The sequence below is a fragment of the Candoia aspera genome, chromosome 4 (genome assembly GCF_035149785.1).
Source record: "Candoia aspera isolate rCanAsp1 chromosome 4, rCanAsp1.hap2, whole genome shotgun sequence".
NCBI lineage: Eukaryota > Metazoa > Chordata > Lepidosauria > Squamata > Boidae > Candoia > Candoia aspera.
In genome coordinates this window covers 78,351,086-78,373,884 of record NC_086156.1, presented here as the reverse complement: position 1 = coordinate 78,373,884, position 22,799 = coordinate 78,351,086, and the positions used below count along the sequence as shown (strand labels likewise).

Genomic DNA, 22,799 nt, shown 5'->3' with positions numbered 1-22,799 from the left:
AGCCTTTCAGCACTGAAACCTCTGATTTATGAAAGCCCTATTAGATTCAAGCTAGCGGGGGAAACGTGAGGACAGAATCTCCTCCTCCTTTTGTTCTTCCTATTCTGTGGGGTTTTTTTTCTTTACTTTTCCTTCTCAGTGTGAGCAATGGGACAGAGGTGACTCAAACCAGCTAAGGGCTGGCATTTCATGTTGGGGGCATGGTGAAGTATGAGGAAAGTTTTAAATCTAGCAGACCTAAAACCACCACAGATCTTTCTATTCTACCTTCTTCATATCTCCCCCAACATGCCTGCTTTTGAGACGCTGACACTGTGGATCTTTCCACCAGAGCAAGAAACTAGTGGTTGGGTCTACTCTGAAGGTAAACCTCTTGGCTCTTGGAGAAATAAACCAGGCCCCTGAGGCCCCTTCCTGGGACATAAGATCAAAACTTTAATTGCCTCCTCATATCAATGTCCTTTCAGTTCCCAACAGATTTAATTTTCAATGAGGTGGAAAACCTGAATCTGCCTCTTGCTTGTAAATATATCTGAATCATCATTCGTATGAAAAAGAAAGGAGAAGGAAGAAAAAAAAAAGAAACTAAAATAATAATGAAATAAACTGTATATAGCAAACAGGATACCAGGCAACCTCATTTCCCCTGAGTTGCTAGCATTTTATATAGAGAAAACCTTTTATAGCAAAGAGTGTACAACTTCAGTTGTCCTAAAGGCAACTAGGATCTGTGAGTTATTATGAAAGTCTGCGGTTCAAAAATGGGAGAGCCCAAGGCATGGGGGAGGATGATGAGACTATGCCTTAATCCTCTGCAAATTCGTAAGCCTAGACTTTATAGGAAAGAACACTATTCCAGATTCCTCTTTAATACAATTATGCCCCAAGTGAACTCAATATATAGTCTCGCCTCTTTGTTGTGGGTGTGGGACTTCAATGTGGCACTTCATTTTGTAATTAAGCTTATCTTCCTAATGTTAATGACGCGCACCTCCATCTGCAAAATCTTTCCTTTACCCCTCCCAATTGACTCCTCCTTTATCTTCATAATCACAGTTGGTCTTTGCTTTCCTGGGCTGGTTCAAGGACACTATTTTTCCTTTCTCACAGCTGTCCTTTTCAAAAAATATCTGCAAAAGAAACCACAACATCTTAGCGGGGGGGGGGGGTTCCTTTTGTTGGGGAGTGTCATGAGTAAGGATGGCGAGCAGGGGGCTCCTATCCAGACTGTCAAGCGCATGCGTAGCACTGAGGAATTGGTCAGCCATTCAAAGAGACACAGATCGGGACCGCCTTAACCCTTGGGGGTTATATGGCTGGGTTTTTCCCACGCTTTGTTAGGATTCCTGTTAAGTACTAGCAATAAATATTAGAGACCAGTTCATTGTCTCAGTGTGTTTCCTGGTTGTTAGGACAGGGAGACATTTCTCAAGTCAAACTCCTACATTTTCCACCCCCTCAGCCATGCTTACATCTAGGCTCAGGGCTAATCCTGGGGAAAGGAAAAGCCATTCAACCACTAATAAGCAAACTTTCCTCTGCAAACTAGGCTTATGGAGACAATAGGCAACCCGTGTTTGCTCTGTGGCATCAACTCCCATCCTAAGTTACCTAGATCAACTGTTTGCAAGCAACTTGATGAACCATGACTGCTAGACTCTAGCTTCTATATAATCGGTGGAAGATCCTGCCCTAGAAAAGGCCACCGTTTTTAACAACCTTACAGTCTTTCACTGTTACGATTCTAAGATTTTGTATTAGGGTGACACAACTAATGTCCCATTTTTGTTTTATCATCCATTAAGTAGTTTAGAAATTTAATGTTAAATGGAAAAACAATCACCTGCTTAAATGTGCTCAGTGGTGCATTGTGGGGTGCAATTCTTAAAACTATAACATGCAAATAAACTGCAGAACAATTAACAATCAGTGGAAGATTATTGGCTCATTTTTCAGTCCTGTGGACAACCAGCAGAAAAAAGACACTTGGTGAGATAATATATAGCATATTTTTTAAAAGCAGGATAAGTATATATCCTGAAAGCTATTCTGGAGGTCTCAAGACAAGGAAATCAATTTCTGCACTGGTTATGGTGGCCAGTCCAGGAAGAGATCTGTTCTTTCACTATGAAAAATCTCATATGAAACAACAACAGTGTATCCCGCTGTACCTTAACAAATATATTGCAGTATAAACTTTTGTGGATTCTAGTGCATTGAAACTTCTCCTATAATAAGTTGGGTTAAATTCTGGTCACTGTTATTTTTTGTTGCAATGGATGATGATATCTGCCCCTTCTGAAGTCTCCTGTATGGGTACTCTTTTGTTCAGCTTTCTCCCAAATCAGAAATTTTGATACACTGCACATTCAGGGACTTTGGAATATTAAAATCAGGCCAAACTGTTCACTCTCCTCTCTTCAAGTTAAGATCCACTTCCACTCTTTCTGGCCAATCTGGAAGAATAGCAAATTCTATATTCTGTCAAGCTCCAACCTTAATTCAACAGATTTTGCCTTCCTGTGCATATGAGCCAGTGATATTCCATCTTGGTTTCATCCTGATTTGCCAGACTTCACCCTAAATCCCTGGATTTTGTGTTCAAGGAGCTGATATTTTTTTAAAAAAGAAGTTGGTAATCTCATCAGCCTCTCTGACTGATGCTTCAGTGCTTGTTGAAACACAAGGAAACCAAAATGCCAACACTTTGCATAAAACTATCAGCTTGGACTACAACAGCTTGCAGAAAACTCTTTTGGCAGGACTATCAATGAAATCCTGAAGGAGGCGGGGAAAATGAGAGAAAGACTTGCATCCCCCCCTGCATGTTGTGGCATTTGGAACAAGGATCTGCTTCTTCTGTATCCTCTCTTAAACCTTGGATTAATCTGTGTGATGCATCCAGTGTTCAGTATTGCATAGATTTTCCATGCCTTTCCAGAACGAGGGTTGTCACAGAGTTGGGTAATGGCACAAACATCCCAAGCTGAAATCTGGTATGAACAACAACTCTTCTGACAGGCACTTTGCAAGAGCTTACCCACACTGTTTAACATGGCTCCGCTCATTTCTTGTCAGATCTATTATCATGTCCCATAGTGAGCTAGCTCTTGTAAAGCAATATATTAATTAAAAATGTAAGTGTTAATCTGTTTTGTAAATGAAATACAGATTAATGTCAGGAAGGTAGATGTGTGAATAGAACTAAATTCCTACATCAGGGATGGGCAGCCACTGCCTTTGGCTTACTTTTAAAAGCCTTTTGCTGCTAATTAGTTCAAATCCTTGACAGACTGGCTGGGAAGGATGACGAGAGGAGAGGAGGGGAGAGGAAGGACAGACATGTCTGTGTGTCCCTCTATAACTACGTAGCTGTTCTTCCACGTCTAAAGAATGACACCCCACATCCCTCCCAGGCCAGGTTTATAGCATTCCATAGCAGATGGACTCTTGTAATTGTATCACTATTTTAATAATTTAGTCAATCCGTACAATAAATTGAGTGGTACTTTTTATGTGAGAAGGGCCGAAGAACAAGTAGAACCACATGAAGCCCCATAGATACAAATGTTTGCTTATCGAGTGTGTTCATCAGCATATGTTGAAACCCAGTAGTTACAAAAACACCTTAACTGTTTTTTCTTGGCATGTTTGTGGCCTGAACAGTGATATACAAATAGCTTGAAAATCCATACACGGTATCATGCATCTCAGATTCTCTCTTTCTGCATTCCCGTTTTTTGTTGCTCCTAAAAGAAAAAAGAAATCCCCTCCCCCCCCAAACCAATGGCAGTCCAAATGTGATATCCCAGGATCAGTTACAGCCTAATACTAATGGTTGTTTGATTTTATATACTCTGGGATACCAAGAAAAATGACATGCTGTTTTTGAGGAAAAGTGTCATGCTTCCCATTTCAATGTTCTGTTAACATTGTAACGTTTCACATGTCAACTTCTTTCCCGTGTTCATTCGCCCTTTCAGGCTTTTTCCATTCCTCCGCCCTCCGTTGTTTTGGAGCCTTGGAATGTGTGTTTGGGTTTGCGCTCCTGTTCAAGGTTACTTTCCCAGGCGTGTGTAACGGTTCCTAGCACCTGGGAGGGGGTGCGCACTGACGGGTGATTGGGGCGGGACTAGCTCACAGGCAAAGCTTTTAAGTTTGTATTTGGCGCGCTTTTGCTCATTCTCAGCTTTTTCTGTATTTGCATACTATTCCTTTAATAAATCAGTTATCTTTAAGCCCGAACTTGTGAGACTGAGTATTTGGGATTAGGCAACCATTACAAAAAGCAAGATGTGAAATATCTTAAATGAGCATCCAATTTGAAAGCAGGCAGCAGGGTCATCCATAGGAGTAAAATATAATTACGATAGCGGGTCTGACCACAGGAGCAACATCTTGCCCCTTTTGTATGTGCATAACACAACCCACTTTAAAAAGGGTTGTGGTTTTGATCACATGATTATGGCTGCCATCTTGACTTTTTCAACTCTCTCCTGAATATCTTGGCATTTAGTGACTAACAAATATCACAGATCCTGGAGTTATATCTTATTTGTTTGATAAACAGCAAATATTCAAGGTACTCCCAGCAAATATTCAAATATGGTGAGCAAGGATGCATAGCTTTTTTTCAGTCTGAGAGATGCATTGGCTATTTGATTAGTGTGCTGGGCACCACATTCCCCAAAAATAGGGAGAGTTAGAAATGAAACTAAGTTTTATTTGATTTCATTGAGATAGAGATTCATTGAATTGAATTTAAATTCATTTAACACGGTTACTTCTAGGTATTGAATAACTGCCCCATTTTGTCACATTAAAAGTTATAAATCAGTGGTACCTTTTAAAGAATGCAGTGAGCTGTGTCCAAATTTTCAGGAGTGCAATCCACAGAATGTGCACCTATGATGCACAGAATATTTTGGTGTTAAAATTCAAAGGGAGGGGTTTCTATAATCTGTCTAGTTAATGCAGCCAAAGCTTTCTTTTCAGTACATTTTTTGAAATGGATGTTTTATAAGATCTATAATTCCCAGAAAGTATAAGGGAATTCCAGCTAACAGAAGGCATGATCATGAAATGAGTGCTAACATATTCTTTCAGTGTAACTACTATCAAATGAAAAGCTAAGTAAATAAGTTACGAACTTTAGAGAGTGATGCTTGCTAGGTTTTAGTTTTACTGGTACATTACTAGAATGTACCAATAAAACTAAAACATGAAGTAGCACTGCATAATTCTAAATCAGCTTTGTGTGTGATAGCAGGTAGATCTTTCATGTGTAACACACTATTTCTGATTTTCTATTTGACAATGGGCAAATATTTTCATTGGAGCTTATACTTTGGATGTCATTATACAATGGGAAACTCTTTTAGGCTGATAATGTGCATTGTGTCAGTGTCAGCCTTACAAGGCAGACCAGACTAAGAAACCAATGCCATGTAGATCAGGACTATTTTTATCATAAAAGCTATAGTAACAGAATCTTCCAAGTCTGAATGTGCTTTCTTCCTCCCTCACTTTATCTTCATGTGAACTAGGGAATGGATTGTCGGAGACATTTTCTCAAGTTATTTTCTTGGCCTGGGCTTAAACCCTGCTCATCTGACCATTGCCTTGGTCTTTCTCCTGTCCTTCAAGGCCATTCCTATGCTCTCTACAGTCAGTTAGTTCAAAATATGACCAGCCCCAAACATTTGGGAATCTTGCAATTCACTCTGCTGAGATAAATTTTCTACCAGGCCTATAGCCTGCCTAAGATTCAGGACACATACCAAAAAGTGGGGGTAATCTTTTAATCTTGCCTTTTAAAGTTAAATTAAAATCTAGAGAAGCACATAAAGCTTGGGGAGGTAACCCCTTCCCCTAGCACAGGTTTGTCCTGTCTGCCCTGGAAACCCGCCACCAGGTCCAACAATAATGGCACTGCTTAGATTTCATGTTGAACCCCTAATTCCATTATGACATCTGGAGTCAGCTGGCACCTAAAGAATGCTGCCATTACTCATCCTCCTCAGTCAGCTTAATCACCCGAGGCACTCTCTTCTTTGAGCATCATGATAACCCCACCTGGGTGGAGCCTTGCCAAGCCCTCTCCAGTCATAGTTTTGAGTAGGCATCCTCTTAGGCAAGAGTGCCTTCACTTTGAAATTCAAAACTCTGTTCTTGCTACACCCATAGTTGCCTAAATCAATCAGCATGGTCACAAGCAGATCAAGATAACACTAGAAGTGAAGCTTTGGTCTTTCCATACAGTTTGAAGCAAGAATGTTTACAAGAATTCCCCGAGGTTAACAACTACAGCTAGACAATGCAAAAATAAAAAGATCCACAGTAGACAAATGAAAGGTAAAGAACAAAGCAGAGCAACAACCATCAAACAAAAATGACAACATCCATTAACCCCAATTGCCTCTGGAAGAGTTCATTTGTACTAACTTTTGGAAGGTTATTCCAGAAAAACCATTCTGACTTCCAGAAGGAGACTGTTGCACAACACTGGAGCCGTTACCCAAAATAAAAAATCATCTCCTGGCCTCAGCCTCTTAACTCATGAAAAACCACCACCAGTTTTTCCTGGGATAACCATATCAGAAGGTTGACTTTGGTTGGAGAAAGCAAGTATTGGCGCACCAAACTTTGTAGGTTAAAACCAATACTTTGAATTGCAACTGGAAACATATTGGCAGGCAATACATGGCGTGCAATATAGATCCAATTCACTGTGACAGCCAGCAAGTGGGCCGCTGCATTCTGAACCAATTGCACTTTCTGAGTGGTCTTCACAGACAGGCCATGTAGAGCACATTGCCATAATCTAATTGAGTAGTGATGAGAACTTGAGTCACCATAATGCATCATTCTGCAGGTGAGGCAGCAGCTGGAGTACCAAGCAAAGCTAGGCAAAGGCCCTCCTGGCCACATCTTTCACCTGCCCATCCAGCAGAAGCTGTGGGTCCAGGAGGACCCCAAGTCTGAGACCTGCTTCTTTAGGAATAGTGCTTTCTCCTCATGAGACATCACTGTAGCCAAAGAACTATGATGAACTGTGTAAATGACAACCTTGTCTTACTTGGGTTCAAACTTTATCCAGTTTCATCCCATCCAACAACCTCCAGACACTGGAGGACTAGATTTCAATGACAAGTCCAGAGGAACCTAGTACAGTGATATCCAGCTGCATATAATCTGCATACTGATGATACCTCATCTGGAGCCTACAGATGACTTCTCCTAGTGACTTGTTTTGGATGTTATAAAGCATAGGGGCAAAGTGCACCCTGTGGCAGAGTACAAGGGATAACCACAGGATGACCTCTCTTTCATAACCATTGACTAGAACTGCCTGCTAAGCAAGGAACAGAGCCACTATAAAAGAGTGACTCCAATTTCCAACCCCTGCCAACAGTCCAGAAGGACATCATAGTTAATGGAGTTGAAGGCTACTGAAAAGTCTAATACAGTAGAACAAGAAGATGTTCACTTCCCATCCAGAGTGCCAAAGGTCATCAACCAGAGTGACCAATGCTACCTTAGTCCTATGCTGAATTCTGACAGAAATGACTCCAGATCATCTGCTTTTTCTAAAATACTCTGCAGCTGAATGTTCACCATCTGCTCAACAAACTTCCTCCCAAAAAGAGGTTGGAGGCTGGGTGTTAACTATGAAGAACTCTTGATAATTATCCAGGGAAGAGCTCTTAAGGATGTGGTGCAACCTCCTGAGAGATTGATTACCTCCCAGATCCAGCCCATCATGTCATGTTCCCCCTTTCAATGTTCTGTTAACATTGTAACGTTTCACATGTCAAGCCATTTTCCGTGTATATTCGCCTGGTTCACTTCTGGCTTTTTCCATTCTTGCGCTCTGCTTTGTTTTGGGACTTTGGAATGTATGTTTGGGTTTGTAATTCTATTCAAGGTTACTTTCCCAGGCGCATGTAACGGCTCCTAGCACCTGGGAGGGGTTGCGTGCTGACGGGTGCTTGGGGCGGGACTGGATCGAAGGCAAGGCTTTTAAGTTTGTATTTGGCGCGCTTTTGCTCATTCTCAGCTTTCTCTGTATTTGCATACTATTCCTTTAATAAATCAGTTATCTTTAAGCCCGAGCTTGTGAGACTGAGTATTTGGGATTAGGCAACCATTACATAAAGCTGAGAATCATTTATATCCTTTCCGCTAGCCCCATCCAAAGTTGGGTAGAGAGGAGCGCTAGCGATGATCGAACCTCCGCTTCGCGAGAGTGAAGGGAGCGAAGAAGAGCCGGACTCGACGAAGACTCTGATAGCTCCAACTTCGAGAGCACAAAGAGCCGCACGTCGGGAGAGGCGAGATGTCCAACTGGATGACCTATTGTTAGCGGTGCAGGGTGCCACAGGGGGTGTACTCCAACCCCAGCCCGAGGTGGGAGCAGCACCGGGGAGGGGATCTCCCCAGCCATCCTGGGAACCCGAAATCCCCTTATCACCGAGGGTGGTGATAACCAATAGACCCTTAGAGGAGCCTGTCACCCCTGCCCGCATGAAAGCAATAGAGGACAAAATGGAAATGATAGTGACCCTCATCAAAGATGCCACCAAAGGCTCAAGGTCCCTACAGGAAGACTGGGAAGAGGAACCCTCTCAGCTGTTTCCCCCCCGACGGAGTTCCCTGTCATTCAGGGGAAGAAGTAAGACTCGAGCTCCCCGGCCACTGGGGGGAAGGGAGTCAAGGGCGTCCAGAGATCGGCCACCACTGGCGGCTTGACGCACGTTGTTGTTTGCGGAGCCACCACAGCCGGTGGAGCCGGTAAGAACCTTCCCACCCTTTGGGGTGAAGTTTGATGGGGACCCTACCACGCTTTCCTTCTTCATTACCAATGCTAGACATTATATGGAGGATTGGGGTCGAAATTTCCGCTCTGAACAAGGCAAGATTAATTTCATTGCCAACAAGCTGAAGGGGAGGGCAGCTGATTGGTATGTACAGCTGTGCCAAGCTGAGGCCACGGAGTTAGAGGACTTTGATGAGTTTTTGTGGGCGCTGAAACAGCACTTTGAAGACCCATTGGCCCAAGAGAGAGCGAAGAACGCCCTAAGAAAACTGTACCAAGGAACCCTCTCTGTCGCAGACTACGCTTTAGAATTTAAAGCCCTGGCAGGGAAGGTGGAAGACTGGTCCCAGTCGACTTTGGTGGAGATGTTCAAGCAAGGGCTGGAGACGGAAATCTTCCATTGGGCTTTGTGTAGGGACGATCCCAAAACGTTATACGGCTGGATACAGTTGGCAGGCAGTGCGGAAAGCGCTCTACAAATGTATGCCCAGAGCAAAGAACTGAGACAAACCCGAGCCGCAAAGGGGGCTCGTGCTGCTGGATATTCGAGTCGCCCTAAACCAAAACCCTGGGAGGAAGAAAGGGAACGGTGATTGGCGAAAGGGCAGTGTTTGAGATGCGGGAAAGATGGGCATTGTGCTACTTTGTGCCCAAGACGCTGACCAGAGGAACGGCCCGGGAAAGCGCCGGGAAAATCGCCATCCCTGCCGCGCAAGATGAAGGCTGCCTGTGCCGAACTCGACCCTCCAGACCTCCCATTCGGGGATGAGGACGAGGAATTACAATTTGACCAGCTGGCAGGAAACGCCTTCCACCTGTCCTAAAGGGCACCATTGGGCAGGTGGAAGAAACCGGGCGCGACCACGATTCGGTGAGTGGGAACTTCCCTACAATGACTGTCAAAGTAAAATTGGGCTCAAAAACCAGGACTGTTGAAGTCTGGGCCATGCTGGACTCGGGTTGTTCTCGTTCACTCATGCATCCAGTTATCTTTAAGCCCGAGCTTGTGAGACTGAGTATTTGGGATTAGGCAACCCCTCCAGCCTTATACAGGAGCCAGAAGGAGCATGGATCAAGACCACAGGTGGCAGGAAACCTACAAAATTATTCTAAATTGTGCTTAAACTTCTTTCTAGGTAAATGATTCCTAACTTTTTGGCTGAAAGGCGCCTTTGGAATATTGAATGCCCTGGATGCATGAAAAAAATGGCTACCATGGGAGGGAGTTGACTCCTCCTTAAATGAGTGCAGGGTAGTATATCAAAGAGTCATTTACCAAAAGATTTATGAAATTGATTATCACCATATCTTCCAGCTCACAAAGCTGTTCCTTACGATTCTCAGCTTACCTTTAGCTTTCCCAACCTTCCTTGGGCAAATTGAAACATTCCAAATAAAACACTGGGCTAGCTATCATCTTTTAAATGGTCTAACAATGGGACCAACTTGTTACTACTGTAGAGGTGCAGCATATCCACTTCCTTAAAATAGAAAAAGAGTAAATGAAAAGACTCTCTGAAAAAATAAAATCAGATGGAAAGGGAACTGAGGCAGGCATCAGAGCATATTGGTACCCACAAGTTCAATATGCATCCTAGTTCTAGGTGACCAATCTCGTTTCTACTGAACGGGGTCTTGGTTATGCAACAGTCATACAGAATCCCTGATCACATGTAGATTATATAGGCTCTGTTGAGAAGTTTGAATGAACAAATAAAAGCAGGGAGGAGGTGAACTAATTCAACAATCCCACCCCCTTCTCCAGAAAATCTTTCACACACCCATGAGAACAAATTTGCTTTGAACTCAGAACCGTTTCCCTTAAGATCATCCTTTCATCCCAGGTAATAGAAGTTCAAATCTTTCTGCAGTTCCTACATCTGGTTTGGACCCAGATCTTTGCTTTGTCTACTTTGGATCCAGATCCCAAAGAATCCTTTCCTAATACTTATGGAGTATGTTTGCCTACTTTGAGATATTCATAGAAATTATGCTTATAAATGGAGTAATAAATGGGTGGATGGGTTATGTATATGCAGAGAGAGAGAGAGAGAGGATAAACACTATTGTTAGAAGGAAATAACTTTTATTTTCATCCTCAATTAAATCAGTGTACTTGAAACAAAATAGCCCAAAAGAGATGTAATCTTCTAATCTGAGTTTTTGTAGGGCTGGATAAATCTCTTAGTTACACTTTTCCCATGTCTGAATGTATTAAATCTGAAATTCTGTCATTTTTAATAAAAAAATGAAAAAGCTAAATTCTCACCACTGTCTGTGTATTAAAGTTTGCAGCCTTATAATTCCTGAGCTGTATAAGTCTGTGTATTTTTTTAATTTCTGTTTTCAGGGAAATTTTGGCCTTTTGCACTCTAATTTTTATCCCTAGGGAACTCTGTACTCTGCAGAAGACATGGGAACATGTTCCAGTTTGCAACATGGCTAGTACCTGCAGGACTTTGACCAGGAATATTGAGCCCTTCATTGACCTCGTAGAGTTAGCGGGAGACAAGGAAAATGTATCTACCGCTACTAATCAAGGAATGCCTAATAAGCTTAGAAGACTTTTGGAATTGCAAGATTCAATGTCAACTGGCCTCTCCTACTTTTTAACCTTGCACAGTGAGCCACAAATTCTGGAAGGGTTTCAAAGTTTAATACCTTTTCAGTTAAGCATTATGTTGAAAGCTCCTACTTGAAGATAGGATGTTTGCATGCAGAAGCTATTGATGGACAGTTTGGCTCTTTCAAGGTATTTCCCAGACAGTTGAACCAAGCATCAGTCTCTCAGCAAGCATGCAGGCTCTGCCACACAACAAGAATACAAAGGTTGCTGGAGAGCAGCTACAGCTGCCTTCCGTGGAAAACTCGACACTCGCTATGAGCTGAGATTGCAATGCCCATGCTAATCAGCACGATCAGCTTTTCCTTGTTTAAAATGAGCATCAGATGTTGCAGTTCCTCAGATTCTATCTGATATTTCCATTTCTTTTCTGGACAGCTCACTAATGCACAAGTTGAAACAAGATTTCTAGACAAACAGAAAACCTCACCTACCCAGGAAATTGGTGCAGAAGATACCACAACTCATAGGGAAGCTTTATTCATAGTATGAAAATAATCCAGATTTTATTGTCCAATTCCAGAGTGTCCAGGGAAGGATATAAATATTTTCAGTATTGTTTCAGGGTAGTAATTAGACTGTACAGAACAGTTTCCTAGAAATATCTGAAATCATAGCCCTTCTGCATTCAGAAAGTGAGAGAAACAAATAGCAAGAGTTGGTGTTAATTGTCTTTATTTCAGGTGTCTCTAGTATCTGTTTTAGCATCTGCTATATGCAAGTTCTACAACCTTATGAGAACTACATTGTATGGGAACCTCAGAGTATTTGACTGTGATGAATTCCCTGATATGGACTAACTTGATCTGATATTCTGCATTGATGTGTAAAGGTAAAAATGAGCTTTCACACATTCCACTGCAGTCCTCAGTTCAAAGCAAACATGACAATGCACCTGAAACGTTTTGAGGTGTCTGTGCAGGGGAATATTTAGAAATGCAGCTTTTGAGAAAAATACGGTTTAAAAAGAAATAGGTAACTCCGTACTCAAATGCAAATTTTCATGTGGGCTTTAATCCTTCTCCCCCGGATTAATGGACAAAAATTGGAATGGATTTATTAATGGATACTGAGAATGAACAGAATTGGGTAAGAGTTGGATTTAAAAAGTGGCTGTTAAGGCAGTCACATCTGTTCACAGGTGCTCATGTCAAACAGATGCTATGCTCATGCTCCCACCTCTCCTCTTCCTCATCATTTCTGAAGCATGTACAGCTGTGTGGTCCAAAATGTGATGGAGGGTTCAAAGGATGTCCTTATTAAGAAGTGATAAAGCACCAAAAATGACAAGAAATCGTCACAAAGTAATGGCCCTTCCAAGTGCTTCACCATCAAATGAGGAAAGGCTCATAAAGCCATGTCGTCATTCTTTTAAGGAGCATGTCTTCTGAGACAAGCTCAGCTGAGCTCAAGCAGAAAATTGCATATCAGGTTGTATAGGTTGGCTAAAACAAATGAAAAAGGAGAAACCAAAAGAGAAAAGACTTAGAACACAATCCCATCCTTGCTAACCCTCTTTAAGGGGTCATGCTGGGGAAAGCAGAGCTGAAGTAAGCACATCACTGGAATACACGTACAGTATTCCAGTGATATTAGCAAAGCCACAGCTGAATAGTTTAGACCAGTGTTTCTCAACCGTGGCAACTTTCAGATGTGTGGACTTCAACTCCCAGAATTCCCCAGCCAGCTTGGCTGGCTGGGGAATTCTGGGAGTTGAAGTCTACACATCTGAAAGTTGCCACGGTTGAGAAACACTGATTCAGACAGTTCAGGAAAGTCTAATTAAATGGATTGTTGCTTAGTAAGGAAGATGAGGAAACTCTGGGTGTGATCATTGTGAATTGTACACAGGATGAAAATGCTTCTTTTATCTGATGTTTAAATCTCACCCATGGCAGCACAGCCCATTGAGCAAAAGAGGGCTGGGGCCGCCGCTTTCTTTCTTCTTCTCTTCCTAAACTAGTTAACAGGCAATAAAGCCAATTGATGCTGCTGAACCTGATTTGGCTACTTTAATTACAGCAAGCTGCATCTTGCCGAAAGTTGTAATTTGCAACATTTTAGGAAGGGACAAATCTGGCTGAAAAAAATTCTGATATTGGCCCTTTGACTCTGGAGGATGGTCTGAACCAAACAGCATGGATATGTAATAAATAAGAAGGGATGGCTTTGTATATTTCAATTTCCTTGCTTCTTCATTTTTCCTACTGCTTATTTGGTTCATGTTGTTTCTTCATCAGTGTGAGATATAAAATTGTGCACAAAAAAAACCATTTAAATTAAGATCCACTGATTTAACTGTCTAGATCCAGCTCCATACATTTAACCACTATCAGAGAAGCCTTTTTAAGCTTTCAAAGAGGGTCTATTCATGGTCACACTCACTAGCAAAGCCTTTAAACTCACAGCGTTCAAATACATTTTTTTAATGTACGCAGTGGCTTCCAATTATGTCAGTTTATTGGAGTACAACATAACTGCACTGTGTACTACTTTATAGTAAACATACCATAGGAAGATCGGAAAAACTACTAGGTGGTCTATATCTACTAGTCATCCAGATTTTTGCAGCCCAAATGTGGTAATATGGTAGTACATATGTCCACTTGGACAACCTCCTACAAAATGGAAACATGGACTACAAAAAGTCCATCTTTGGTCCCAACTGGAACATATTAATGAAAGACTGAATAAAACAGAAGCATCTGTTGTACATATATTATCTGGATGAATACAACAATAAAGTGATAAAGTGAAATATGGTAAACTATGGACTAGATTGTCTCAAAAGGTAGTTAGTGGATTAAAGGTGGCATGCATGGGAGCCTCAGGCCTCTCCCCCCCCCCCGCCCCATGTTCACCTCCAGTCAGCTGGATTATGAAAATAGTTCAGTAGCTAAATACCAGTTCATTGAGTGATACAAGCAGTAATATAAATAGAACATTGTGAGTATGAAAATTCAGAAAACTGCCAACACTGCACATGGATCCTGAATGCAGACTTCCATGCTGTGCTAAGTGGAAAAGAACCACCCAAAGGAAAAATTTGAATAAGGTATATTACAAAGAATATCTTACAAACAAAAGGATTTAATTAGGCTGGAGATCCATTTAAATTTAGCCTCTTAGTATCCAAAGTCTTCTATTGAAGAACATTCTTCAATAAAGTTGAGTTCAAAGTTGTTTTTTCAAGAAAGTTGAGTTCAGAGTTGTTGCCATGACATCATGGGGTATAAACACTGGAGAAAAATAAATAATCCAGAACATCAAATCCAGAAAATAAAAATCAGGCTAAAAATCTTAATTCCACTTTTTTTTTTAATGACATTAGTATACTACTGCCCTTCCTATTTGGGGATGTGGCCCTTCTTTCAAATTTAAAAGTAGTCCTCCTTATTGCCCCAGAATTGCTCTCCCTTGTATCATATTATGAAAAAAAATGCTTTACAATCTGACTAATTTTGTCTATGTTAACTACCACCAAAACAAAACAAAGAAACCATAAAGCTATTTATATTAATTAAAAATGTGTTAAGTTGCTAAGCTCATCCTCCCCAAAATCTTTCTTTATTAATTTACAGTGTCCAACAACTGTGGTTGCTAAGAGTCAATGTGGTTACTAAGAGTTGATTTCATTATAATTTCTCCTTCTCCTCCTTCTCCTTCAGCTGCCATATATAATTTGGAATTAAGATACCAGGTTATGGGGTCCCTTTAATACACTCCTACAGTTTCACAATTTGGCACCAAGAATACATAAATAATAATACTTGAAAAGCTTGAGGAATACCAAAGGAGTACACATATGCTCAACTACTTACTATATATCATTCTCCAGAATAAACTCTCTTCAAATTTAGGACAATGGCAAAACCCTTTTTATTTTGTTATGCCTTTCATTTTCTTGTATTTGATACTAAAGTTCAGTGAAGTTCAAGTTTGCCTCTAAGTAGATATATACAGTATATAAGATTGCACTGCTAATTGCTAACTGCTATATTTTAAAATCTATTTTGCTTAAAGATTTTCTGTTCCAAACTAGCAACTACCTTCTGGGTGAAGGTATGGGAGATGATGATGATGATGATGGATTTCCCTTTTATTTATCTTGGCATGGAATAACTACATATCTATGGAGGTAGGATGGCCATTTATGCTACTTCAGTGATGAACACTCTGAAAGTTCTTCAGTTGTCCAGTTCTAAGACTTTTAACTATCAGAAAGAAGAGCAGAGAACATTACAGTTATTACATTTTAAATTCACATCTAGACATAATATATATGTGTGTATGTGTAGTCTCGCTCTCTTTCACCTTCCCTCCTGCTCTTTCTCTCTCTGAAGATGAATTTCCATCTTTTTTAGTCATGGGTTATGAGATTATGATAATCTTGACTGGTTACTTGGATTTTCAAAGGAACATTTTTAATATTTGTTCTGTAAATTTGGTTGCAAGAGAATTCTGCTAAAGAGCATACAAAGTCTCTATTGCCCCATTCCATGAAACCATAGCGGTGATACTGAGCAGTGGGAGTTAACAAAACATATTTGTTCCTTATTTGCACATCTTAGAATGTAAGATGAAGAACAAAATTAGAAAATTCACAGAACCCTTGCCCCATTGCTTTCAGTGGATCATCTCTAAGCGTAACTAGTCTGTTTAAGGATGACCAGCAGAAGACAGATTTGCACTTGTCCTTTCATGCACAGGCTTTATGAAGGCACTTTCTTTCACTGTCAAGCTGATGATATGTTGGAACACAACAGCTGAAATATATAATAGAAAAAGCAAAATGTAAGGCTGAATATGCAGCTATATCTTTATCACCACTTAAAATTTCTATGGGAGTGACAAAGCCAGTTATGTACCAGATTGCCTTTGATAGCTTTAAAAAAACCTCCCCCACTGGGAGATAATTTTTGGCATAAACAAAGGGATTGGCAAATGCCATGGGAGGGACCAGGAACAGCCTTTGTGGCAACTCCCTCCATGGGAGATATAAATAAGGATAATTAGGATGAAGCACTTGCAGTTGGACTCGCAGTACCAGACTGTGCAGCTAAAGTGGGACTTTTCTGGGATTTGGATTCTAAACCTAATTCACGATGAGCTGTGGCACTAAGGGTGGTGGAAGTAGTGTTGGTGGTGGCAGGATCTGTGGCGGAGGCAGCATCAAGATTACATCCTCAGGGTCCTCAAGAGGATATTCTGGAAAAAGTTATGGAGGAGGATCCCGATATGGATATGGAGGGGGTGGCTTCAGCAGTGGTAGCTGTGGGAAAATTAGTAGAGGGAGAATAAGCTATGGAGGTAGCTGCTACGGTGGTGGCAGCTACGGTGATGGCAGCTACGGTGGTGGCAGCTATGGTGGTGGCAGCTACGGTGGTGGCAGCTATGGTGGTGGAAGTTACGGTGGCTATGGTGGTGTTTGCTATGGTGGTGGCAGCTATGGTGGTGGTACCTACTATCCATTCAGCAGTGGTAGTTTTGGTGGTGGTGATGGGGCCCTCCTCTCCAGCAATGAAAAGGCAACCATGCAGAATCTTAATGATCGCCTGGCTAATTATCTGGACCAGGTGAAAAGGCTGGAAGATGAAAATTGTCAACTTGAGATCTGGATCAGAGAGTGGTATAAGAAACATGGTGATGTTGGACCAGATAAGGATTATTCCCAGTATTACCAAGAGATTGACAAACTCTGCAATGAGGTATGTATATGATCTGTGATCATAAGGTAGATTGCTGCTTTAGTGTCATCTATATAAAGGGTGAAGTGGGGACTTCCTTAGAAGGAAGGCCAGCAGAAACCAAAGGGAATTTGGAAGGAGACAGTGGCAAGAAGAGAAGAGAAAGATCACAATCAGTGATATAGGAGATGATGAGATTGAGATAAAATGAGGTGAGATGAGATGAGATGAGATGAGGTGAGGTGATGAAATGAGACAGAAACAATCATTCTGTAAATAAGCACAGAGTTTTGTCAATGTACTTCTGATCGAAACAACTTGCATCCTATATTAATTGGTTCTTGCATGCAATTGTTAAATAAAATTTAATTCTTCATAATCTACAGCTCCTCTAAGTAAATGAAAGATTATATACAGTCACATCCCTGCCCCTTCCTGCCTTACTCTGTAGAAAAAAGAGTTGATAAGAAAGAAGACAACATCAGTATAAAAATTGGTTATTTTGTGATGGTGGCAGCAAGATTTTAAATTATTTATTAGGACTGTGCGGTGATTCACTGAAGTTTCAAATATGGGTTGACAACACCTAAGACCACCTTGTACCAAACAAGATTGTGCAGCAAATGAGAAGGGCAGCCACAGCAGCCCAGGAAGGAGGCATTCTTGTCAGATGTTGCATGCACAGCCATGCATGCTTCAAATCACATTTGCCCTTAGAATCTGGATCATTTCACAGGCCTCATATTTTTTTTACCTCCAAAATAAATTTAGGAGAAATTAGGTCACTTCTGACCAAATAAACCCACCACATTGTGATATTTTTAAGCAGATGCTATGAAATCTGAGGTTTTTATGCTTCATTCTATTGTTAGATTTTGATTAATAATGATACTGATAACTTGAAGCTTAATTATTAAAGTGATTAGTTGTAAATATTCATAACCCTGTAAATGCATAATTTAATTATGCAATCTGCATTTAATACAGTGGATCAGTCTTAATCCTGTAAATGCATAATTTAATTATGCAATCTGTATTTAATATATAATGTAAAAATAACACACAGGTGGGTGTCAGCAGGGTTTCCAAGAGGTATATTTTGGGAGGGACTTTAGTTTCTTCTTTTAGATTTATTGAGAACATCATATATAATGAGATGAATTGTTTAAAAATATTTGTTTAGAGATGAAACAAAAACAAAGAAATATTTCAAAGGTCAACAGAGAAGCACTAGGCAAAAGTGGGACCCTAACAGACAAGGAAACTTGTAGTGATAATTAGCTATGAAGTACACACATTTGTATATATTTTTACATGGGAGGTGTTAGTTTTCCCTTTATTCTTACTTTCCGTGTTTTGGATTCTTCAATCTCCTTTCTGGAAAGGTACAAAGGAAAACAGCAGATAGAATGTTGGTAGGCATCACTTTGGGAAGTTGATCCAAATCCTTGTTTGCCATAGTGAAAGGGATCAATTCAGAGAAGGGTGGCAGCCCAAGTGATCCCATGTGCACAGAACTAAATTTAGGCTCTCCATCCTGGAGCTGATTCCAGTATGTATGTTCAATAGTTCGTAACTGGAACACCAAACGATTGGCTATATGTGTGGTTGGCCAATCAGTGATCCTTCCTTTTCAAGTAAAATGGTTTTTAATGGGAACTAATTCACAAACTCAGCTGTCAGAGAAACTGAATAATATTGGCTCATAGATGCACCAGCCCATGTCTTCAAACATAAGCAAAGCTCACCAGATACCCATAAAAATCAGGTTTGAAAAGCAGAACTAAAATCAACCAAAAAGATAATAGGAGAAGAAAGCCAGAAGAAGAAAAAAGTGTTATTTATCACATTTTCACATTTCTTAAGTTGTAATCTTACAGGTGAGTCAAAACCAAGTATTTCAGCATCAGTTATACCAACCAATCAAAGCAACCGTGGCAGTCTACTTATTTTATTGTGTCATAAACATTTCTATTACTTACCTTTTCCAGCTTATTGCTGAAACAGATGATTATAACAAAATTCTTCTGAATATTGATAACACCAGGATGACAGCTGAAGATTTTAAAATGAAGTGAGTATGATCCATTTCTCACCTGCTTCCTTCCAGTCTTGCTGCATTCATTGATTTTACCTAAGGAAGGGATAGACCACTTTTCTTGATTACAAACTCCAAGTGGCTAATAATAGTACAATTCAAAAGTGGGATGTTTCACACAATCACATAATGTGGAGTGGGCCTCTTCAGAATTTCTGGAAGTGCTTTCCTCTGGAAGGATGCTCCATTTCATTCTCCTTCTTTCCTGTTTTTCCATGTGTTCTTTTTACCCCTTAAATAAACAGCCAACATTCAACAATCTCTGAAATCTTCACTCTTCATTGTAGTTTGGGGGATTGTTGACTTTTTTCCTAAAGGATTTGTTTTTTGGTACACTTTTTTTCAAATGTGGTCAATAATGATACCTCCTCTAAACCCTCCTTTGTATTAGATATAACACTGAAGCTAGTCTCCATCAGAATGTGGAGGCTGACATTAATGGATTGCGCCCACTCTTGGATCAACTCACTCTGGCCAAATCAGATCTGGAAATGCAGTTTGAGTCCCTCAAAGAGGAGCTGATATGTCTCAAGAAGAATCATGAGGAGGTAAGAGTGCTAGTCAGCAGTGAACAGAACTCTAACATTAAGAGCTCCCCCACCCTTATTTTTCAGATAATATGCCACCCCCCCCCATTTTGTTTGGGAACAAAATTCAAAGCATGCATTTTTATGACACACAAAATCATTCCCTGATGTTCTTTGATATACCTTGTGTCAGGTAACACTTCTCTAGTAAAGAGCTAGTGGCACAATTCCTAACCAAATTGTACCCAGAAAACAAATGTCTTTCATGTGGCACTTTGCGCTCTTTTTTGTGAAGGTGCAGCAACCTGCCTTCTTACCAATTTCATATTTCCACATTTTAAAGGCCTCCTTCATCTTTTAATCTTTCCACATGCAGAGATGATGTCATACTGTGAAAAAAAAAGTGGATAAAACAGACCTGGAAGCATTTATGATGGAGTTCCCTAGCCTTTTTGATTCAGTGGGCAAATTCAGACTTTGGGGAGCAAATTATGGCTTGTACCTTCACAAAATGGTTGCCACAGTGGGTGTGGGCAGTCACAAAGCACCCATACACCAGAAAAAAGAAGTTACTGGCTACAGCCACCCATAATTTTCTTTGCTAGGAATAACCATCCACTGTTTTGTTTTCTAAGAATACTTCCATATGGGATCCAAAGGCATATTGAATCCTTTTGCTCTTCATGTCAGAACTCTAACTTCAGAGAGAGGGAAGGGAGATTGAAGAGGATATTTTCCAGGCCTGCAGTGAGGGACAGTAGAATTGTCAGAAGTAATATTGTCCACAGGTATAGCTGGAGTACAAAATGAAGGTATGCCAGCTACGGAGCTGCCACAAAGAATTTTTCTTCCATGTGGAAGAAATATAAAGCATCCTCCTTCTATTATGTTTAGGCTCTTTCACATTACAAATAGGATTATCCAGCTTATGAAGTACTTTTTTTAGTGCCAGTTTCTAATGATCCATTTCTCTTTCCCCACTGCTACAGACTTTGAGAGGACTCCGAAGCCAGAGAGGTCATGGTGATGTCAGTGTTGAAGTGAATGCTGTCCCTGGACAAGACCTGAAACAACGTCTGGATCATCTCCGGGCTGAATATGAAACCATCATTGAACAAAACCGAAAAGAGGTGGAAATCTGGTATGAAAGCAAGGCAAGTGAAACATATTTGAACACCGTGTTCATCTTCCCAGAAAATGTAAACTCCTTTCATCACTAGCGATGTTAGAAATACTTTATGGGGTTTGCTGACAACAGCCTAAGAGAAGCCCAAGTTGTAGGTTGCAAGAAATAGCTGAATATGAATTTGTACATCCCAGAGACAGCCTAGAAGCAATCTGAATAAAGTTGGGAAAATGAGAGCTGAAAAGCAGGAAATCTGAGAGTCAGAGCCCTAGGCAAAAAGTGTCTGGAATTGCAGGCAGGGAGTGAGTGGTTAGCATAACTCTTAACATAAGAAAAGAAGAGCTTGCAGGGATCAGATCAATAGTTCATTGATAGTAATAGCTCAGCTCTGGGAAATCCATAAATAGGAAAAAAAAAAAACCCAGCAACAACCCCTTCTCCTCCCCTTCCCCCATACACACACCTGCATTGTTTATTGCAACCAATGCCATTGTGCCACCATGTAGGGTTGTGCAGTTGGAGCAGTGCAATGTGGGTGGATGCTACGGAAGAGGGGCTATGGAAGGAGAGGGACTTTGGAGGAAGAGGCAGATGAGTTAGCCTGATAGGATGGATCAGGCCCATGGACTAGAAGTTTTCTATCCCCAGCTTTAGACTTAATATTTTCAAGAAGTGGGATATTCAGTCAGATACAGATCTGGTCAAGTCCTTCCCTTTTTATGATGTCACTGCTGTTGGCAGTGTCTTATGTGCACAGAGGTGTTCTATTCTCAAGAGAGAACTGGAGATTTGGTTAGAAGCCCACCTGGCCAGCAAATAGTTTTGAGAGGAAGAAGGTATTTTGAGAAGAAGATATCAGTATCCCAACATGGTCTATTCTACCACCACCCCTCCCAATTTCCCCATGCCAGATGCCATAACCTATATTATCTTCTTTCTTCTTTCCTTCTTGTTCCTTTGTAATGTATAGATGGAAGAGGTTCGCCAACAAGTGAGTACAAGTGATCAGGAGCTCACTTCAGGCAACCAACAACTTTCAGAACTGAGACGAGAGTGCCAGGCCCTTGAAATTGAGCTCCAGTCTCAGCTCAGCATGGTATGTGAAAGCATGTGGAAATGACTACAGTCAGCATGTTATACAACTGATTTTCTGGCAGCCAAATATCTCTATTCTCTCTTCCCTCCTGCTCAAAACACCTCAGCACTTTCTTTAAGACCATCTCCTCCGTGTTGCCTTTCTATTTTCAGATCCAGTCTCTGCAAACCAATCTGGAGGATACGGAACGTCGCTACAACATGCAGCTACAACAGATTCAGGCTATGATTGAACCAGTAGAAGGAGAGTTGGCTAGCATCCGGTGTGAGATTGAGAGTCAGAATCAAGAATATCAGCTGCTCCTTGGTATCAAAACTCGTCTGGAACAGGAGATCTGTCAATACCGCCGATTGCTTGAAGAAGGACAACAAGACATGTACGTTGACTAGGAAAAGTAGAATATGTGAACCCATTGCTTTCCAAACAGGAGTTAGGAACTGTGCTCTTGAACAAATCTTGTCAAGAATGGATCTCCACAAGCATCTCTGGAAAGGTTCCAGTTCTTTTAGGATGTCATATGTATACTTAACATGTGAGCATTCTGCAATAACCTTAACACAGACCCTGATGACATTGCTTCAGTGACACTTTTTTTCATCAGTTCCCATTGCCAGTAGAGTAGAGTAGAGTAGAGTAGGGCAGGGTAGAGTAGAGTAGAGTAGGGTAGAGTGGAGTGGAGTGGAGTGGAGTGGAGTAGAGAATTTATAGAGTAAGACTGCAGAATTTCAGTTCACATGGAAGCCAACAAGGATAGAGTAGAGTTGCACTCAAACTCTACCCTTGTTGGCTGCCATGTGAACTGAAATTCTGCAGTATTAAATGTC

At 40.9% G+C, this 22,799-nt stretch overlaps 1 protein-coding gene across 1 annotated transcript; it reads left to right on the top strand.

The window, feature by feature from the left end:
* Positions 1 to 16,489: 16,489 nt before the first annotated feature.
* On the top strand, positions 16,490 to 22,364 carry LOC134496327 (keratin, type I cytoskeletal 10-like). Its single transcript, XM_063302060.1, has 6 exons — positions 16,490 to 17,149; positions 19,120 to 19,202; positions 19,618 to 19,774; positions 20,743 to 20,907; positions 21,850 to 21,975; positions 22,128 to 22,364. The coding sequence occupies exons 1-6, from the start codon at positions 16,547 to 16,549 to the stop codon at positions 22,362 to 22,364; spliced, it is 1,371 nt and encodes a 456-aa protein (XP_063158130.1). The 5' UTR covers positions 16,490 to 16,546.
* Positions 22,365 to 22,799: the final 435 nt, after the last annotated feature.

Coding starts and splice junctions, on each gene's coding strand:
- LOC134496327 (XM_063302060.1), top strand. CDS start 16,547: ATGAGCTGTGGCACTAAGGGTGGTGGAAGTAGTGTTGGTGGTGGCAGG. Junction 17,150..19,119: donor TTGACAAACTCTGCAATGAG/GTATGTATATGA, acceptor TACCTTTTCCAG/CTTATTGCTGAAACAGATGA. Junction 19,775..20,742: donor TCAAGAAGAATCATGAGGAG/GTAAGAGTGCTA, acceptor CCACTGCTACAG/ACTTTGAGAGGACTCCGAAG.